Consider the following 20549-nt stretch of genomic DNA (forward strand, 5'->3'; position numbering starts at 1 on the left):
AGATTTTTTTAAAGAGAATTAAAATGATATGGTGTTAATTCACTCATATCAATCTAAAAATGTGTTTGTTTTTGTGGTAATTATTGTGATTGTGGTTCGGAAAAAATAATTTTGAAAAAATCATTCTTGCTGTGGTTGGTTCATATAAAATGTGTGTTTGGTTAAAATTATGGTTTGATTTTTTTTTTACCAAAAATCATGGCATAATATGTTTGGTTAAAATTGTGGTTAAGATTGATGTTGTACATAAAATGACTAAAAATAACATAAATTAATTTATTATGTTTTAAAATAGGAAAAATAACATTTAGTACAAACAATAATCGACATAAAAAGAAATTTGTTCATTTTTATTAAAAAAAAATGAACATTATTGCCTCATCAAACTTGTTGCAATGTCATCACGAATATTATCCATACGCGAAGCCCTCTGGTGCCTACATGTGTGTGATTATGGAAGCACATCGGTTAAAAAATCATCAAGAACAAAATCAAGATGGCAATCAAACTCGTTAAATGCAACATCTTGAATCGACTTCCTTCGAATGTAGTTATGCAGTACCCTTAAGGCGACAACAATTTGAACTTGTGTTTTGTAAGGAAAGACATGCATGTTTTGTAAGGAAAGACATGCATGTTTTGCAAGATTCTCCACATTTTCTTCCAAATTCCAAAAGTACATTCTATTACACATCGTAGCGATGAATGAACACGGTTGAATATTTCTTCTCGACTTTGTGGTTGTCCTCGTCGAAGAAATTCTGGAGGATAATATCTATCACCTCTATATGGCCCCAAGTAACCGTACTCATTTGGATATCCTGAATCAGCGAGATAATACTTCCCTGCAACATTATAATTTTCGTTCAAAACTTAATTCCTATTGCAGACCAAAAATAAAATTATGTAAATTTAACAACATCCCCATGTTTGATTTCTCAATACCTTCTGGTGGCTTCAGAAATCTTATATTTGGATTGTCAATCGCCTCAAGAAATATTCTTGTATCGTGTGCACTACCTTCTCACTCAGCCCAAACAAATGTAAATTGCATGTCTAAGCTACATGTCGCCATTATATTTTGAGTAGGTACACATTTTCTTCCAATAAATGGTATTTGATTTTCTTGTGATACACAAACACATACATGTGTTCCATTAATCGCTCTAATACAATTCTATAAAAAAAAAATAGTTTGCCATTCAATTGAAATGTAGTAAAAATATTTTCGCAACCTTTTCCATTATTTAATAACTTAGAAAAATTATTTTTCACCTTGAAATGTGGCATATATCTTGGATTCATTATGATTTTCATTGGTGTTGTGGAGAATTCTGGATCTACTAGTTTGATTAACTCAACAACTAACAAACACACCGACCTGAGAACTTCGTTGAAATATCTACTTGCGGTTTAACCAGAATATTGAAATCTCTCCTGAACTTTCCTGTTTGAAGCTCCTAGAGCTAAAGTATAGAGAAACATGTCTACCTTCTCAATAGCACTCATCCTCCTAGACTGTTTTAGCCCGTACAACGTTTCCAAATCAACACATAAACTCTGTAATGTGTCTGCATCCATCTGAAACATGTTAACACAACGTACCAAATGCCCATTTAAAATTTCATTCAACCATCTCATTCTTGTATTGTATGAAATCATACATGGTTCCTTATAAATATAATTATTATAATACAAAGCAAGTGCTCCAGCCGTGCATAATAATAGTTTATTGTGATCACACTCTCTAAGCCAAAACAAATCGCCTTCCTCATCATCATCGTGCTTATTTTCATTATCATCGTTGTTGTCATCTGTATTGTTCCCATTATCAGCACTGCTACTGCATCCAAAACCACTACAAGTACTTGTACCACTAAAATCATTTGAAACATACTAAACAACATTATTCATAACATTGTCATACTCGTCATCAAATAAATCATTAAACCAATCTGCATCCATATCTACAAAACAATAAATTGACATATACATGAAATTACCATAAATTCATTTAGACGGGGGAATCTGTTTTGAATATTAAATTTATATGTGACATCAACTTAAACCTAGAGAAAAATTATAAAGCATTTCTAAAATTATATTAATTAATGAATACAATATTACGTGCAACATAGGTATAGTTCAATGTGACATTTTAATTACATAAATGATTTTAATTGAACATATCTTATGGTATCTAAGATCAATTACAAATTCCGTTAATTGAGATGGAATGAGGATACAAAAACAAAAATGAACATGGGAAAATAATTGTACATAAAATGAGGAAAATTATTTAACTTCAAAACCGACAGCTTACTTTCTCAACAGCATGCAATTCAAGTGTAGAGTAATATATATGTTGGCAACTAAAAACCACTGCCAGTAATTGCTATTGTTCTTTAAATAGGCTATCAAAGACATGGATATCAATGTGATTATGCAAACCTTCAACAACAATTCAAACCAACTTTACACCTACAATTCCAAACTCCAACATCAAACAACAATGACTAATTAACTATCATTCAAACTGAATTCCCAACATCCAATTCTAGATTGCAACAAGAAAAAGAACAAATGTCAACAACCATTCAAACCACATTTAACACCTACAATTACAGCTTCTAATAGGAAGCATTCCCAACAGATTTTCCAGCTTCCAACAGGACCATTATCCAACAGATACAACAGAAATTCAATACATCAAGATATTATACATTACAAAACATTATTTGAAAAAAATAACAATGACTAATTAACAACCATTCAAACTGAATTCCCAATATCCAATTCCAGATTGCAACAAGAAAGAGAACAAATGTCAACAACCATTCAAACCACATTCAACACCTACAATTATAGCTTCCAATAGGAAGCATTCCCAACAAATTTTCCAGCCTCCGACATGAACCATTATCCAATAGATACAACAGAAATTCAATACATCAAGATAGTATACATTACAGAATATTATTTGAAAAAAACAGCAATGACTAATACCATACATTGAATGTCATACTTAGCAGCAAACATTACATTTAAAACTTAATCATATTATAACAACATAGCATCAACTTTGACGTGCAGATCAACATATCAAAGCGAAGGTTTGCTGTTATAACTGTCAAAAAACACAACACCAAAATATGTTCATGACAGATCAAAAGAAAAATTATGTTCATGGATCATTAACATACAATAACAATACATAAACGCATATTTATACTTACATCAAGGTTTTGCGCTTGATTTCCTCTCGAATATTAGTTTCAGCCATTGAATTTTTTTTTCTTATCTCCAATTGCCGCCCATATTTCCCTTATGTTTCTAACCATGAAAAACTCAATTGTAAAACAATAAAGCTCATTGCTGAAAACAACTTCCTCAATGGAGTGAAACTCCTTCATGACCTCTTCTATGCTACATCCTTTTTTATCCCATCCACTTGATGCGTATTCACTCCTAGTAGATACACTATCAACTAATCAATCTAAACTCGAAAACAGTTGCGCTCCAATTCCCGAACCCCTTTTTTTCACTATTTTGTGTACATTGTTGAACACTTTTTCTCTTCCCACTACTATTACTAGGACTACTACTACTATTGGCAAAATTTACACCAACAACCATAGTATTGACATCCTCTATAAAATTTGGTAAAGTATCCTCCTCGGAATTACCACTACCTTCCTCTAGATGTATATCCTCATTAAATGCATTCTTTCTCCTTTCACCTACACCATCATCATCAGAATTGAAAGCCTATGATGAGCCCAAACATACTGACCAGTAGCCATGATGTTTGTAAACATGATATCATATTTACAACACAATGCATGATCAATACCAGAATGCCTAAACTTTCTAGCTCCTCGTATCTTCTACAACATAGAAAAATAAAGTTGTAAATGAATTGTAATGATTGTAAGAACAAACAATAAAATAGTTAATAGTAATTGTACACATAGTAACTCAAAAACAAACCTTGATTTTAGATTTCCACCACTTGTCAGTTGCCAAAATTGTTTCAAGTTCAGTACTCCAGCCTACTCTGGTTTCGGAAAGCAATTTTTTCCATATTCTCCAATCTTTTTTTATTCCGTCCCATTTATTTTTTAATTATGCTTCAGTTAATGCATGGCCAATCTTCTCGTTAAAGCAATTCATAACATATTTCCAACCAGCTTTGTCGAGATGTGTGTTTGGTCGCATACCATGCTCAATTGCTTTGATACAAATGTCACAAAATGTGTTCAACATCTCTTTAGTCCAATAAGCCTTATCTTGTGATTGAGAATCTTCCATGTTCTCGGTTAAAATCTTTTTTCTAACATACAATGAATAGGTTAATTTTCTAGAGGAACTGAACCAATTTTATAAAAAAAGAAACTAAAAGAAACCCATTCAAGGTTCGAAAAAACATTTACAGAATAAGGAAATCAAATCATTAAGCATATAATCAACTTCATTTATTCATAACATGTTGATTGATCCCATATAAAAGCAGCACAAAATTCATAATATTAGAACAAAATAAAATCTATACCTTTAAACAATTTCAACTTATAAAATGCAAATATTGACAGTTATAGTAGCAGTGCATTAATGTTAGAGAATAATATAAATCATATCCTGGGACCTCACCTAACAGCTTAAGCTATTGGGTTGAGATGGTTCTTTGACATGTTAGAGAATAATATAAATCATATCATGGGACCTCACCTAACAGCTTAAGCTATTGGGTTGAGATGGTTCTTTGACATGGTATCAGAGCCTTAATGACCAAGCGGTCACGAGTTCGAATCTCACCATCCCTATTTATTTGATAAAAATTAAGCACATGGTATTATGGGCCCGTGCAAGTTTCAAGCCCAAAAGGCTTTCACTTGAGGGGGTGTGTTAAAGAATAATATAAATCATATCCTGGGACCTCACCTAACAGCTTAAGCCATTGGGTTGAGATGGTTCTTTGACAATTAGAAATACATAAGGACAGGGTTCATATAATTTTTCCTGGTTAGATCTAAACATGAAAACATGTAACCTGAAGAAAAAAAAAACTAAGTCCTGTAGTGTAGGATTTACTGAAACAGAGATCAGGTGTTTGTTATGCTTTCTAGGAGACAAATTATTCAGCCCTTTTAGGTTCCTGACAGAAAACAGAACACCAAAATTGTAATCGGAAGAAGATGGGAATGTTAATTGCAGATATTGGGCATTTCAGTTACATGAAGATGTTGAAATATATTATCAAGAACATTACCTTTAATATCATCATCAATTTGAGCTTGTGTTGTAGTGTTGGATGTGGCTCAACACAGATCAGGAGCTTGTTGTTCCTTCCAAGAAACAGATGTTAGATCTTTGGTTCCTGAATCAAAATAGAACGAAACAAATTAGAAAAAGAAGAAGAAGAAGGGTATGATTATTGTGAATATTGGAAATCTGAGTCACATGAAGTTTTTTAAATCAGTTTCCAAGAAAATACCTTGAAAATCATAAACGCAATTTATGCGTGTCTTCAACCATTTCTGGGTTTTCAAGAACCATCATCACCGCGAACAAACTTGAAGTAGGTAGCAGATCTGGGGGTTTGGCTTGAGTTTAGAATGGGGATTTGAGTTGGAAATAGATAGTCTTTTAACAATTTAAATGATCTGTTGAAATTATTCCTCAATCGGCTATAAACAACAGTGAGTGTGTGAAGTTTGTTGGAATGAGAGGGAGGAACAGTGGAGAGAGCAATGAAGAAAGAATGATGAGAGGATAAGAACATAGGGTTATTTTCGACAAGATAAAATTAAAGTAATTGTGTAAACGGTTTGCCACGTTTTGTGTTCAGCTAACAGTTCATAAAAGTAAGTCAGAGTTGCTTTTGCCTAGCCTGTGATTCAAACGCGAATTATTGTGGATCCTTGTAATTAATTATTGTGGTTTGTAGGTAACCAAACACATAAAATTTATGGTTCAATCTGAACGTGGCAACTACCACGTAAACAAATGCCCTAGGCTCGTTTGTTTTTATATTTCAAAAGCGTTTTTAAATTTTTTTTAAAATAATTTATTTTTTTATTATAAATTAATATTTTTTAATATTTTCAAATTATTTTGATATATTGATATTAAAAATAATTTATTTAAAATAAAAAATATTATTTTAATATATTTTTAAATAAAAAATATTTTAAAAAATAATAAGTTAGTCTAGTTTAATAACTTTCATAAAAAAGATATAGAGGAGGGGCCTAATTGAAAGCCTATCCAATATAACAGGTGGACGAAGTAAAAATACCTGTCACATTCGGTCAACTGGTGGGATAGTTATTTTACCATTTTGAGTCCAAAGGAGGAGCCCCAAATGCCCTGTCCGAAGAAGAAGAAGAAGAAGAAGAAGAAAAGGGAAGAGAAGAAGCCCTGCTACTTTCCTTGTGAAAAGAAAAAACATCATCGATCGATCATTCACCACTCAATTGTCAAGAAGAAGAAGAAGATGGAGACACAGCATTCATGGAGACTCAGACTGTCCTTCAAGAACGCAACAATAGTCATGACGGTGTTGAATATAATCACAGTCCTTTTCTTGCTCAAGGGCTTTCTTTCTTCTCCCTCTACCCGCAACAACAAACTCGCACCTGACAGCTTCAATTCAGGCATGCAACTCTCTCTCTCTCTCCCCTCCCCTCCCTCTCTAAAAAAAATTGAAGATTCTGTTGCGATAGTAGTTGCTTTTTCATGTTTTGGTTTATTTAAACAATCGGTATATGTTTAAATTGAGTAGAAAGTTATTAGCTTGGCGGATTCTTACCATTCTGCTCTATATTGTTGGGGTTTTTTTTATTTTTTTATCTGTAGTCAAATAAACAGAATCATTTAGTCGTGTGCTCTCTGTGTTTTGATGCTTCATTTCATTGATGAATTCAGTATCACAATTTTGTCAAGGGTTAGATTTCGGGTTTTAAATGTGGAACTCGTGGATTTTGTGAATGTACAAAGGAAAATTGTTTAGGGGTTTTGGTTGAATTACAGATGAAAAAAATGTTGGCCCTTTTGTGCTATGTTGTATACAAGTGGCTACGATGCTACCCGTTTGGTGCCATTGCATGGCTAGTATGTTGAGGATAGGCTTATTTGTTGGTTGTTAAGAGCATGGGTGGGGTCTTGGATTTTATGGCCAAGGACTTTCGAATTGAATGGGAAATCTTTCAAGTATATGAATGCCTTATCCCCTCTTGTTTCACTGGGACAGGACTCATCCTTTGATGTTTTTTTTTTAAAAATTCTGAGATAGTGTTTAGATCCATCCATGAATTTTCTATTTTCCAAGATTCTTTTGTAATACATCAATTTGCATCTTGCAATTGAAGCTTTGCATCTGCTTTTGACATCCAGTAGTTCAAGCAAGACTTCGGACAAACTTGCCAGTCCCGTGCATATGCATGAGTTTAGCTGATGGTTTTGCCAGAACCAATCTTTTCCTTCAAAATTGATATGATGAAGTTTGGATGTTGGATGAATCCTTCCTGTTTGAATGCACCCTAAGGTTCCAGCACTTTTCAAAATTGTGTGCCATGGTAGGAATAGGATTTATTGCCTCGGGTTATTTTGCTTCCCCTTTTTGGATAGATCCCTTTTAGCTTTATCTGTCTAAGGAATATTATCATAAATTACAATTTTTAGAATCTGTATTAGATAAGATGGTGTTATAAACAGTTCAATGATCATTTTAGTTGAGAATTGAGGCTCAGGATGTTTTCTAATTTTTTTAATTTGTATCGGAAAAAAGGGTGTAACATGCAGTTCATTGCTCATTTTGGTTGAGAATTGACCCTAAGGATATTTTCTAAGTGCATTATTAGGTGATAATGACATATTGATCAAACAGACTCTATTATGGCATCTTTCTGTATCAAATTGAATTTTCCTATGTTGGATGTTAATTGTCAACTTTTCTCCATTCTGAGGGGGAAGTGTGATAATGAAGACTTGCTACTTTGTTGCAGGGTTACATGGACTGCTATTATCTGAAATTTCACCATTTTTCACCAACCAAGTAGTTCATATGCTTCATATTTCTTTGGAAAACTGAGCCTCAGGATGCCCCGTAACACTCTTCTTGCGGAAAATTTGTTGTTTATATGTAAAAATAAAATAAACAGAAGAAGTAAACCATTACAAAACTACACCACGATTACTCTCTATTTCATGATGCTTTGTGAATGTTATAGCTAGTTTGAATATTTTAAGATGAACCTGCATGTAGTTTCCTAGGCAAGTACAATATTTTACACCAATAGGGCATGGATATAATAAAAGTTGAAGCTGACTTTAAGTTGCACATCTTGAAATGAAGCTGTTGCTTTCAATCAACCAACTCGCTTGAGGTATCTTTGATATTTCTTTTTCCTATTTTTATCTTGAAGGATCAGAATTATTGTCTATCAATAATTTCATTTTGGACTTAAAGTTTTCCTCCCCACACAACCCAGAGATTTGAATGTTTTCAATATTTTTGCCACTATATCCTCTTTCTGTATTGCCTAGCACCTTGAACTAATCAACAAAATATTCTTTGAATATTGCTTGCACTGATGGCCTTTTCTTTTGATTAAATAATGGTTTGAGTGCAGAATGTTTCAGAAAATCATGATTGCTACCCATAGGAATGTAAAATTAACCCAAAATTTTCCACTACATTCTATCATTCTTTCTGGTCTTCTTCTAGATCTTTAACGTGCTACCATTCTTGCCTTTTTCTAGTTTTTACTATTGAATCTGAAGTTAAAAATTTTCTTTTCTTTTCTTTTTTTTGTTTGCTTGAAACAACTGTAAAGTATTTTGTAAATGACTAGAGTCTGACTCACAATATAAACAAGATTATCGCAGCATGCTTTCAACATTTTTTTTAGTTATATGATATTGTTTTAAGATTGGAAACAAACTCTTCAGTGTTATTTCGGTGAATGTCAATGCTTTGCTATATTTAAGGAAGTTAGTTAGCATTAAATTATATCCACATAACTTAAAGATGTACTTGTTTCAAGTCACAGTTCTTAAAACATGCATAAAGAGATAGGTATTAAGCTCGCTGTCTGTATTGTCTAGGAAGTTAATGTTTTGAATGAATTCTGAGCTTGATGGTTGTATTTCTTGATTGCCACTGAATTCTATATATTCTTGTACTTTTTCTACATCATTGATGGAGCAACGGAAAACTCTATTTGACTTTCTAATGTCCAAAAATTCAAAATGCAGTTGAGCTCAGCTACATCAAGGAGTCTGAAGAGATGCGCCTTGCCTTGCAACCATGGAAGCTTATAAAAAGAGTATGGTGTTCACTCTTAAATTTTAATATGCTTGTTATATGAGCGATTAAAATCCCACAGAACCACTTGAAGAACATTTTGGAAATGAAGCTTTACCTGTACTTATGTTTTCTTACTTCCATTTTGGCTATTAGATTATATGTCTGAAATTTGGCATGCATTTTTTCCCCATCAAGATTGGATTCTCTCTCTCTCTCTCTTGTCAGTTGTCATCGTGTATCAAACAAGCATGAGGAGGGAAATTGTGAGAACTCATGGTTTGGAATATGTTCTCTATAGAAGTTGATTCTTTCAGTGTTTGCAGATTAAAGAAATTGAACAAGAAGCCTATGCAGAACCTGAAACAGTCCAACACAAAGATATGAAGCAGACTGCTGCAGTTGATCTTTCTAAAAGATTACAGGATATCCGTTCAGTTAATGATGTTTCCAGTTTTAAAGGTAATCGCTGCTTCTTTTTTTAGCTTTATGTTTTGTGGAGCCGCTTTTAGTAGTCCATACAAAAAAGCTTTATATCTGTGAGATGGAAATGGTCACTTCGCTGCACCAAAAAAAAAAAAAAAAAAAATCTACTATCCCAGTATCATTGGTTATGGTTTGGTCAGTTGATGACTTAAATGCTTCTCTCCAAAACATATTCAGGTAACATGATTTCTGTAATTTTAGGTCTAGGACACCTGATGTCCCTGGGTTCATAATTTTTACAGTATTGATAGATAATATGTTTGTTTATACAGTGCCTCGGAACTTTTATGTTTTGACACATGTACGTTTGTTCTTAAGGTAAATGTTGTTGGTTAAATTATCATGTTGATCCTGATGACGTTGAATATTAACTCAGCTTTAGAGGAATGGCGTAAACGGAAGATGGAACGAGCCAGACAGCGGGCTGTGGGAAAAAATGGAATAGGGAACTCCCAAGCTTGACGCCCCTCAAGAAATGCGTGTTCAAGGGGATTTGCGAAGCATCAATCATACTCTACTATGAACTCTCTTTAAAATTGCATACATGTACATATAGAAAACTGAATGTTACACAAATCTCGAGCACTTCTGTGATGGCGAAGTTAGTTGCTCGCTAATGGTAACAGCTATCAACGAACAACATTGTTTTAGTGATAGTGTGTAGAGGTGAAGATCATCAAGTCCTGCGAAAGGATTTAACCTTTCCAAAGAACAACTTAAAACTGGAAGCACATAATATTAGAATTACGTGAATTTCAATAAGTTTTCTCACCAATGTTTTTTATAATTACTGTTTCTGTCTGCGAGATGGGATACATGTCAGCTCTCTCATTTACGTAAATAACAGATGAGGTGATGCTGTGGAAGGTGATTCTGGATGCGAAAAAGTTTCAACAGACCTTTCAGTTGACAGTGAGGTTGTATCTATACCTTGGCAGCTTTTTGCCACCATGTAATATGTATTGGTTTACTTTCAAGACAGCTCTGGCACAGGAAACATAAACTAATGCACAACATGTTTTCAACGTTCATTTCAAAGCTCCAAATATATGCACATACGAACCTACCCCATTGCTGTCCCAGTGCAAAAGATGTGCACATATGAACCTACTCCATGCTGCAGTGCTGTGCCAATACGAATTTCAACTAATTCACCCCAAAACAACAGTATATATACTCTTCACCTGAGGGGAGTATCTGCGGAATGCCAACCAAGCACAACGTGCAGAAATATCTAGTGCTTAGCTACCAATCAGCACTTAAATCCAACTCCTAATTTCCCTAAGAAATACAATCTAAGGTATTAAGAATAAATTAGTTGGCTATCTTTGATGCAACAAGATTTTCTTTACAAGCTTGTACAGTTAGAACTTTGTATATACAAGGTACAATAAGTTCATTCAGTCATCATACAAGCAACAAGCTTACAAAATCCTATGCAACTTGCCTCGAGGAATTAGTGTACAAGACTTCATCCTAGAGATCCAGTCAACCAGAGTCAAAATGCCAGTAATGGCAGCATCTCCACATTTTAGCTGAGAAAATTGTCAGTTCCAACATCTTGTTTCACCTTTTTACCACCTGCGAAGCCATAATAATATGAAATCAAGGGGAAAACACAGAAAGGCCATGCCAGCACAGGTGATAGGTGGATGTTACTTGTAATCCAGTACTCTGTAACATCAACTCTCAAGGAAAAAAAAGATGACAACCAGAAAATTGAAGACATTGGTTTGTCAAAACCGTGGAGGATCCATTTTCAGACTCCCACCTGCAGGAAGGTAATGAAAATGAGCATATATTTCTTTTTTTATGATACATATTGGGAGATATGAGAAAGAAGAAGAAAAGAAGGCTGCAAAAGAATTAAACTGCATCGCACAAAGTTAGCATTTGATAAGAAATTAACACTCACATTTCCGAGCATGCTATTCAATTTAATTCTTTTGCAGAAACATGACATCACTGCTATTATATAAACCAAGCCACTAATAACTTCAAAACCAAACCATTTTCAGCCCTGTTTGCATCCAATGGTTGAAATCCCAGATTACCTGAAAACTACATCACATTGGGATAGAGGTTGAGGTGTTTCAATAACCAGGACAACCACCCCATTGTGCAGCTTAAGGTTCCATATTCGCCCCCAAAAGGAAAAATAGAAAAATCAAGCTCAATGTTATCAGACTAGTCAAGCACCAAACAGCATAAAGTTACAAAAGATTCCTCGAAAAGGAATAATCATAAATCAACCCCCCCCCCCAAATAAATAAATAAAAGGACGAAAACAAAGCCAACATATAATTTCTCCATTATGCTTGCAAGATTATGTTCACAAAACAGCACTATTCTGAAAACTCAAGTGCTCATCTTTTTTAGCTGACAAGATAATTTCCCCATTAGATATTATTTGACATGAACCCTTAAAATTGCAAAAAACAGTGTTAAGTCTGTTAAGCAGGTTGCCAGCCAGTATTTACACTGCTCACATGAACACTCATAAAAGTTTAGAAGTTGCTGCGCTTAAATGAAATGTGACCTAAGATCACCAATCCATATTCTTCCATTTGAAACTTTCTAGACAAAAATAATATTAAATTTAAGAGCTCGGGGGAAATATCTCAACATGTCTTCAAGAAATGAATTTCCATCAGCCACTCCAGGCAGCATGCATATAGGTATTTATGTATAGAAATCAATGCTTGACAAGCCCCCCAAACCCAAAAATTGATAGCTCCCGCTATCAATTTAAGAGATTAAAAATGTATTACATGACAAATAAGTAGATGGAAGTTAGTAAAATAATTAGTAGGACAGCAAAGCACTTGTCACAAAAATTTAGATCAGTGACATCACTAATCACATTAATAAGTTTTATTATTTTTTAGTAATAATTTTATAAATAAACCAGTCACTGATGACCTACAACGGCACTGATACATCATAATTCCTTGTACAGGTATTTGGGTGTTCATTTAATAGAGTTAGAGCACAAGTTCTTCTACAAGATTTCATTTTGAGCCCTGCAACAATTTAGTTGGATGTTTTTTGCCTTTTCTTGCTTTAGATGCATAGCTGAATGGTTATCTTATTTAATTCTATCCTTTCAGAATTTTCTTCTCTGGTGTTTCTCAATCATTTTCTTCTTTCCATATTTTTTAGTCGTGATTCTGCACATTGGTTAGGTTACAAGCTATTGTAACCATAAAATCTTGATGCTGTACAGAAATGGAATAGGAAGTTGCTTAGAAGTCCTATTATACTAAATTCTATACTGCAGCAATAACTATCATTTGCTAATAACTATTTTAAGGGACACATGGAAAGCCAAAATAAGAAATGGGCCCTGAGATGTACGTGTATATTTAAACTTTAATGGATTGCAAGCAGAGATGCTTAAAAGGGAAAGGGGATGCCTAAAAAATAATAAGCTATAGAGAAACTGAATGATTGGTCAATTTTGAATAGGCTGCAAACATTCAATTTTCATTATTTACACAGCCCTCCAATGGTCCAACTTTTCATTGACAGCAATCAAGTTTTGTCCAATTGTTATCAGTCATACAAATGGCAAATTCCCATATGTAGCCATTAGTACATATGGGATGATAAGCTTTAATAAGGTTTTGTTTAACTAAACCTGTCATAAGATCAAGGAAGCATGTTGACAAGATGGCTCAGAGGAAGTATCATTGCATTTGAATGAAATTGAGACTCTTCTTATTGACAAGAAAGAGTGGAATTTCAGCCAACATTATCTAGAATTTCGATTGCGAATATGGCATAAGCATATAGTAGTAGAGCTACAAGTTTAAAAAGGCATTAAGGTTTTCTTGATGGTATCTGTTTTAGAAGAAAACAGATTAATCACAAAGAAACAGTATCAAAAAGATAAGGAGGGTTAAGACCAGGTCTCAGAAACAATTGAGAAACACCAGACAAATCAAAATCAAACTATTAAGATGTATGAGAAAAGCATCATGCATAATCTTTGAAGTAGCAAGACACTGTTGAATTGGTTCTAATGTACATGCATTGAAGTGCCAAAGTGAACATGAAATCTAGAACTTAGATACCCAACTGACAAAAATGGAATCCAGAGACCATGCTGCAGACTACTCCAAACATAGAAAACGTGGTATGTAAGCTTAGCTTTGCCGGAAAAAAACACATTAAGGGCAAAAGAAACAATGTTCGGTTCCAAGAAACCAAAAGTTGATGAGATGAAGACATCCTAGAATGAACGTCAAAGAAGGCTTACCCTAATAAAAGAAAAGCCAGTATGATTATTTATAGCAATAGTGAGATACTAATTTAATCATTGCTGACACAACTTTTAAATGAAAGAGAGGGAAAAAAAAAGAACAGGATTTGAGTTGTTCTAACTGCAAGAAAAGACACGAAAATGCATAACAAAAGATCCGCGAGAATATGGCGTGGTAAGGCAAGGAATACGACACGCAATAAACACAAACTCGTTTGAATCAGCAAATTGCAAAAGGAACAAAAAAACTAACCCAACAGCTGACACAGTTGATACTGCAAACTACCAGAACTACAAAATATATCCTGTTATAACAATGCACAAACAAAATTAGATGCACTAATATGTGTTCAGGGTAGATCTAGAGCTGCAAACAGTAGATAATTAAATTTACCTTAGCACATCATGTCCTCGGAACACGGTGATATAACACACAAAAAAGTTGCACATCCTCTTTAAGTTTAATCAGTTGCAGATAGCAAGCTTCCCCGTCCACTCATCAGCCACCCCATAATCAAGGCTTAGCTCCCTTAAAGGTGGGATATTCTCCATTGCAAAAAGCATGATGTGAGGGAACATCAAATTATTGTGATCATACAACACAAACTGCACCAGCACGTTTGGAGTTGAACTATGGCTCATATAACAAGCAACATTCCTCATTTTTGACACATCCATTGCAAAATCCAATGGTGGAATCTCAGGATATGATGGACGGATGTAATTTGGATAGATCTGAGACAAATCCCCCCATTCAGACCATTTAGCAGAAAACCTATTTGGATAAACCAACCCACCACCGTTCATGGTGAAAATCTGGGCTTGCTCTCTAGTGATGACAACCCCTGCATACTCGCATATAAAAGCACCAGCATGGATCAAATCCAACGACCTAACTCCCCAGCCAGTTTCCATTGACCTAAACACTTCCAATCTGTTTCTCAGTCCCCTTTGAGTCACCCTATTTCGACAGGTTGGCGGACACTTGCAAGAAACCCCACATTCAAATACCACTGGCTTCCCCCTCAACAAAAACCCATTATCATCATATGCAAACTCACCTCCGTTCTTCCTCTCACAAAAACAACCATCACTGCATCCTGAAACACAATCACATCCAGTTCCATTGCTTCCATTAGTAATAACAAAGACTGGAAACACGGTGCGTTCAAGATACTGATAACACATAGGATCATGATCATTATCAATATCATTGAACAAAAAAACCGGCATGTTCTCCTTCTTATTTGAAATATCAAGACTTAAATACCCTCTAGGCCTCACACTCAATGGCTTAGTCCTCAAAGTCTCCGCAAACTTCAAGATCGAACTACCCATTTCTGGTTGGCCATCTATCCTCAGTAGCTTATACTTATAAACACCAAACCCTGATTTCCCAACATCAAACCAGCAATCAAGAATCTTATACAACCCATCATAGACATAAACCTTACTACTAACACTGCCTACATGTTTAATCCCTCTAATCACTCTTACCTCAATCCCATAATGCATACTCCTCTCCATCGCCAAATTCCCACCTTCCAGCTTCTGGTGCTCACATTGCTTGTTCAAGCTGTCCTGCCCGCCATGTCCGGTGTAAATAATCACATCTCCAGAATCCTCATCGTCCTCATAACCACCTGAAACAATAATGCTAGTAGCAATAGGCTCCCTATTCGAGCTCTGGCTAGCAGGAAGATAATCAATTCCAGCCTGAGGTTGTCCGTGCAATCCAACAACACACAGTTCCATTCTAAAAAAGAAAACATCCCCGATTTGAACACCAGGAATGGACCCCACAATCCGCTTGTCCCGATTGAGCCAAAGCCCACAATCCCTCATTGTAGCGGCAGCACGGAGATCTCCGCGCGCGCGCCGTCCTAGGCGTTCTCCCCGTCGCTTCTCCTCCTCCAAGACAGATAAAATCCGAAGGGAATCATAGATCATTCGTGTCCGGCGGACCAAGTCACGAAAATACCTCTGGTCCTCGAGTCCGAGGTCTGTTACACGCACGAGCTCAGAAGACCGCTTCTGGTACTTCGGCCGCTGGGAAACCACGACAGATGAGAGGGCATTGTTATCACCTTCTTTAACAGGGACGATAGCGCGGGAATCGGGGTCCGAAACTACTGAAACGTCGCCATATTGATCCTGCAGGCGTTTGGCAAAAGCTGTGCGAAAGAGCTCGGAGATTCGGTTGTATTCGGAATAGAGATTATTGGAATTGTCGTCCTCGGAGGAGGTGGACTGGGAGAGGGGAGGCGTTAATTGGGAATTCGAGAAACAATTTGGGGTAGAACTGCTAAAGAAGAGATCCTGGGAGCTGCTGGTGGGGTCTTGCGGTTGTTGTGGTTGGTAAATTGGGGTTTCAACATCAAATGGTTCAAGTTTAGGTTCGACTTTTGGGACTAACAAAGCTGCGGCTGCCTCCGTCGTGGACCCATCGGTGGCTATGATGGTGGAGCTGGTGGATGCGGCGGCGGCGGCGGCGGCGGCGGTTAAGGATGAGGATGGAGATGGGGGGACAAGGTTGAGGTCTTGGAGCAAAGAACCCATATTTAGAGAGAAAGTGGGGGTCTAAAAGCATGGAAAGTGGGGTTTCGTTAGGGTTTTTTCATGGATTCAAGTGAGGGAGTTGAAAGCGCTTCAAGTTGAAGGAGTTGCTGCCATGGCAGTGGCAAGGAGGAAATGAGCAACGAAAAAATTAGACTTGGTTTAGACAGTACAGACAAAAATTGTCCTCGATGCGCTTGGGTTACAACTCAACGTTTTGCCGGACGTTTGCTCTCTCTTATTTCGTTTGAGTTCCGTGCACACGTGTATGGTGAGATCTGATTATAAGATAGGTACGGTGACCAACGTGTCATTATTAAAGGTGACAGACAAAACCCACAAAAACATGTGAGATGTAATTTATTGTTACATTTTAAATTTATTTTTTAAAAATTAAACTTTAAAATTATTAAAAATTTATATAATTATTAATTTTAGTATTCATAAAATTAATTGAGATATACACAAACTAACTCTAACACCAACATTAATCTTAAAAAAAAAAAAAGTGACAAACAAACTATCAATTGCTCAGTTTGAAATTGCAGTAATTTAATTTTTTAAAAAAATTAGTTTTAAAATATTTTTAGTACTAAAAATAAATTTTAAAAAATATATATTATTTTAATATAATTACATATAAAAAGATACCTTAAAAAATAATTTCTATCGTATTTCTGACAACCCATACTAAAATGCTTTTGAAAGATTGATCAACTAAACATACTTTATTTTTAATAGACTAATTTTTTTTTACAAGTTATGTATTTTTTATAAACAAGAAAAACCATTCAAATTGATGGTATAAAATTAAAATATAATAAGTAAGGAATATTTGTTTTTTTATTAGAACATGCTTTTAAAATTATTTTTTACATAAAAATATTAAATTAATATTTTTCACATGAACTATTTTAATTTTAATATGATTATATTAAGATTAATTAAAAAATAAAAAATATATATTATTTTAATTAAAAAATATCATGTATCATATTACCAAATACATGTATACACTATTTTTGTTACATCTCGAATAAAAAGTTTCCCACTACTTATACTGAGATAATTTATATCTATATTGTCCAATAAAATATATTTAACCGTTTATTTTTAAATTACCCATGTCCATCTCCTATAATTCAAAATATTATTCACTCTTTTGTACTCCGAATTTCTTCTCAGAATATTTTATCTAATAAAATATAAATATTAATTTATTAAACACAAATATATATTTTAATTAATTATTTAAAAATAAATTAAAAATCATACTACATAGTTATTTTAGAAGAGACATGTTGAGAGAAAAGTATCATGATACTCCCGACATTTGAGCACAGCAACATTTTGTCACCATTTTTTTATAAACAAATTTAGTCTGTAAAAAGGTTCGAAAATATTATAAAAATTCTATTATAATTGATTTCAAAAACTATTAAAGGTTGAAATTTATAAAAGTATCATGATTAATTATTTTATTATTATTTATAAAGATCATATTTATTGTAGTTCCTGTTATTTTTTAAACTATTTTATATTAAAATAATATTTTTATTTTTAAAAATATATTTTTTAATATTAAAATATTAAAACGATATAAAAACATAAAAAATATTTAATTTGAAGTAAAAAAAATCAAATCTTTTAAAGATTTTTGAAATTTTGTTTATTTTTTTATTATTTTAAATATGATGTTTTAATATAAAAATAAATTTTAAAATAAAAAATATTTTATTTTAATACATTTTAAAAAAAAACAATCTCGATATCAAGACACTAAAGTAGACCATCTCTCGAGTTATATTAAAAAAAAAAAAGTTAATCGTACTGGCATGAGTGGAGCGTGGAGACAAGGGAGGTGCAAGTGGAGGTCTTGGCTCCCACAAACTCTCCAGCTTCTGTGCATGTTGGGGTTGTGGCCCCAAAAACAATATTTTTTATTTAGAAATTGGCAGTCTTGTACTCTTGCCAAGCTTAATTTTTTATTTTTAATCGTGGATATATATTTTAATTTACAGAATTAACTTTTTAAATTTTTAAAATTAATAATTATATAAATTTTTAGTGACTCTGGATTTATGATACCCGAATTGATGATCTTTAAAGAGCAAACTCAATTCCTGACCAGTTAAGCTACACTTCTTGGAGTTCTTCTAAATTGTATTTTTAATCGTATTTTTTCTTATAATTTTGTTATTATTTAGATTGAGATAAATACATCATGTTAGGTAATATTTTATGTTAATTTATAATTATAAAACAAGATGTTGGATCATTAAATATGTATTTTTAGTATTGTGAAAGATGATGTTTGTATTTTATAAAAGTAAATTGAGAAATATAGAAAAAATAAAATTGGTTATTTTACCACGTTAAGAGATTATAAGAAAATATGTAAAAAAAAAACAGAGAGAGAGAGAGAGGTTTACTGTGACCAAATTTATAAATACTGAAAAATCGCACCTGGTAAATGTATTTCAGTAAATGAATACTTACATCTTGTAATTAAAAATGATTATACAGTGATGTGAAGTGGCTTAAGAGTGCTTGTGTTGTACAAAGTTCAAATTCTATGTACTCTTTATATTGTGTTTAAAAGTTTTATTTTATTTTATTTTATATCAATAACATGTTTCTAGATGTGACCGACAGGTAGGTAATCATTTTCAAAAACTAAATTATATTAAAAAAATTTGTTAACTCAAGATTTATATAAAAAAATCTATTAATTGGAAATTTTCAGTCAATCATATATTTATATTTGAGTTAGAAAATAAAGTGATAAAATTAAAATTAGAAATATAATATATCTCTTATCTGTTTACCGGAAAGGATTTTATTTTTTTAAATGAATTCCAGAAAAGTGAATTATTTTCCGATGTTTGGTAGTGTAATGAAAAATAAGTTGGAAAATATTTTTCAGTATTTGGTTATGTCATGAAAAATGAGCTGTAAAATAACTTGTTAATATTTTATTTTTTTTTCAAGTTTATTAAAATAACGATGAACAAATCTTACAAATTAAAAAGTTAAACGAGAATGAAATTGAAAAAAAATATAATTTCATAAATTATCTAAAATAAAATAAATAATAATCAAAATAATAGAGATCAAATCTCAAAAATAAAAAATTGAAAGATGAAGAAATTAAAATAATAATAATTAATATTTTATAAATTATTTTAAATAAAATAAGTAACAATCAAAAGAATGAGAATCAAATTTGATAAATAAAAAATTTCAATTAAAAAATAATAAGGGAAAAGCAAAATAAAAATGAGGACTAAAGTTAATATAAAAATTAAATTCTAAGGGATGAAATTAAAAAATAAATATTCAAAACAAAATATATATAGCAATCAAAAGTTTGAATATCAAATTTGATATAATCAGTAAATAATATGATATTTCTAAATTTTTCATAACTTCTAGAAAGTATTTTCCGTCTAAAATAAAAGGAAAACACTTTTCTAGAAACCAAGCTAAATTTTTTTTTACTAAAAAGAATTGTTCATTAACTGGAAAATATTTTTTATTAATTTATTTTTCTAATAATAAATAAATAAAAAAATTTAAAAAGTAATTTCTCAAGAAATAAACAAGCGCACCTTGATTCTTTATCATTTAACTATTTCAATATTTGGCAATAATCAAGTGGTTATATATTACTTTTGTTTTTTTTATCATCATTGTACTTTTTTATCAATCAATCCCATCGATGTCTCATAGACATAATTAACCCAGTTAAATTTATTATATTAAATGAATTTATTATACTGGTTTTGATGAATTACGAAAGCCATGTATAAAAGTTCAATAGATTTATTACTATGATCAAATTAATGAAAAATATAACTCATTTTATTTTATTCTTTTTCAATTTTTATTATGATATTTTTTTATATAAATATGAGTTTTGAACTTGAGATTTTT

At 32.8% G+C, this 20549-nt stretch overlaps 2 protein-coding genes and 1 long non-coding RNA gene across 5 annotated transcripts; 1 reads left to right on the forward strand and 2 right to left on the reverse strand.

Annotated features, from left to right (window-relative positions):
* Positions 1-325: 325 nt before the first annotated feature.
* On the reverse strand, positions 326-5788 carry LOC127905688 (uncharacterized). The gene is made up of 2 exons (XR_008059983.1): positions 5495-5788; positions 326-845 (listed from the first exon to the last, which is right to left on the reverse strand). It is a non-coding gene; the product is annotated as an uncharacterized LOC127905688 (long non-coding RNA).
* A 508-nt stretch (positions 5789-6296) lies between these two features.
* LOC18101618 (uncharacterized) lies at positions 6297-10555 on the forward strand. The gene is made up of 4 exons (XM_052454909.1): positions 6297-6656; positions 9259-9329; positions 9634-9769; positions 10170-10555. The coding sequence occupies exons 1-4, from the start codon at positions 6365-6367 to the stop codon at positions 10253-10255; spliced, it is 585 nt and encodes a 194-aa protein (XP_052310869.1). The 5' UTR covers positions 6297-6364; the 3' UTR covers positions 10256-10555.
* A 541-nt stretch (positions 10556-11096) lies between these two features.
* LOC7480897 (histone-lysine N-methyltransferase family member SUVH9) lies at positions 11097-16832 on the reverse strand. 3 transcript variants are annotated; one of them, XM_052454907.1, is made up of 3 exons: positions 14452-16832; positions 14311-14362; positions 11097-11564 (listed from the first exon to the last, which is right to left on the reverse strand). In XM_052454907.1, the coding sequence occupies exon 1, from the start codon at positions 16614-16616 to the stop codon at positions 14523-14525; it is 2094 nt and encodes a 697-aa protein (XP_052310867.1). In that variant the 5' UTR covers positions 16617-16832; the 3' UTR covers positions 11097-11564; positions 14311-14362; positions 14452-14522. The 3 variants fall into 3 exon arrangements, with proteins under 3 accessions (XP_052310867.1, XP_052310868.1, XP_052310866.1); XM_052454908.1 differs by lacking the exon at positions 14311-14362 and having other exon boundaries at positions 11097-11374; XM_052454906.1 differs by lacking the exon at positions 14311-14362 and having other exon boundaries at positions 14452-16831.
* Positions 16833-20549: the final 3717 nt, after the last annotated feature.

Source organism: Populus trichocarpa, chromosome 8, assembly GCF_000002775.5.
Source record: "Populus trichocarpa isolate Nisqually-1 chromosome 8, P.trichocarpa_v4.1, whole genome shotgun sequence".
NCBI classification, from domain to species: Eukaryota; Viridiplantae; Streptophyta; class Magnoliopsida; order Malpighiales; family Salicaceae; genus Populus; species Populus trichocarpa.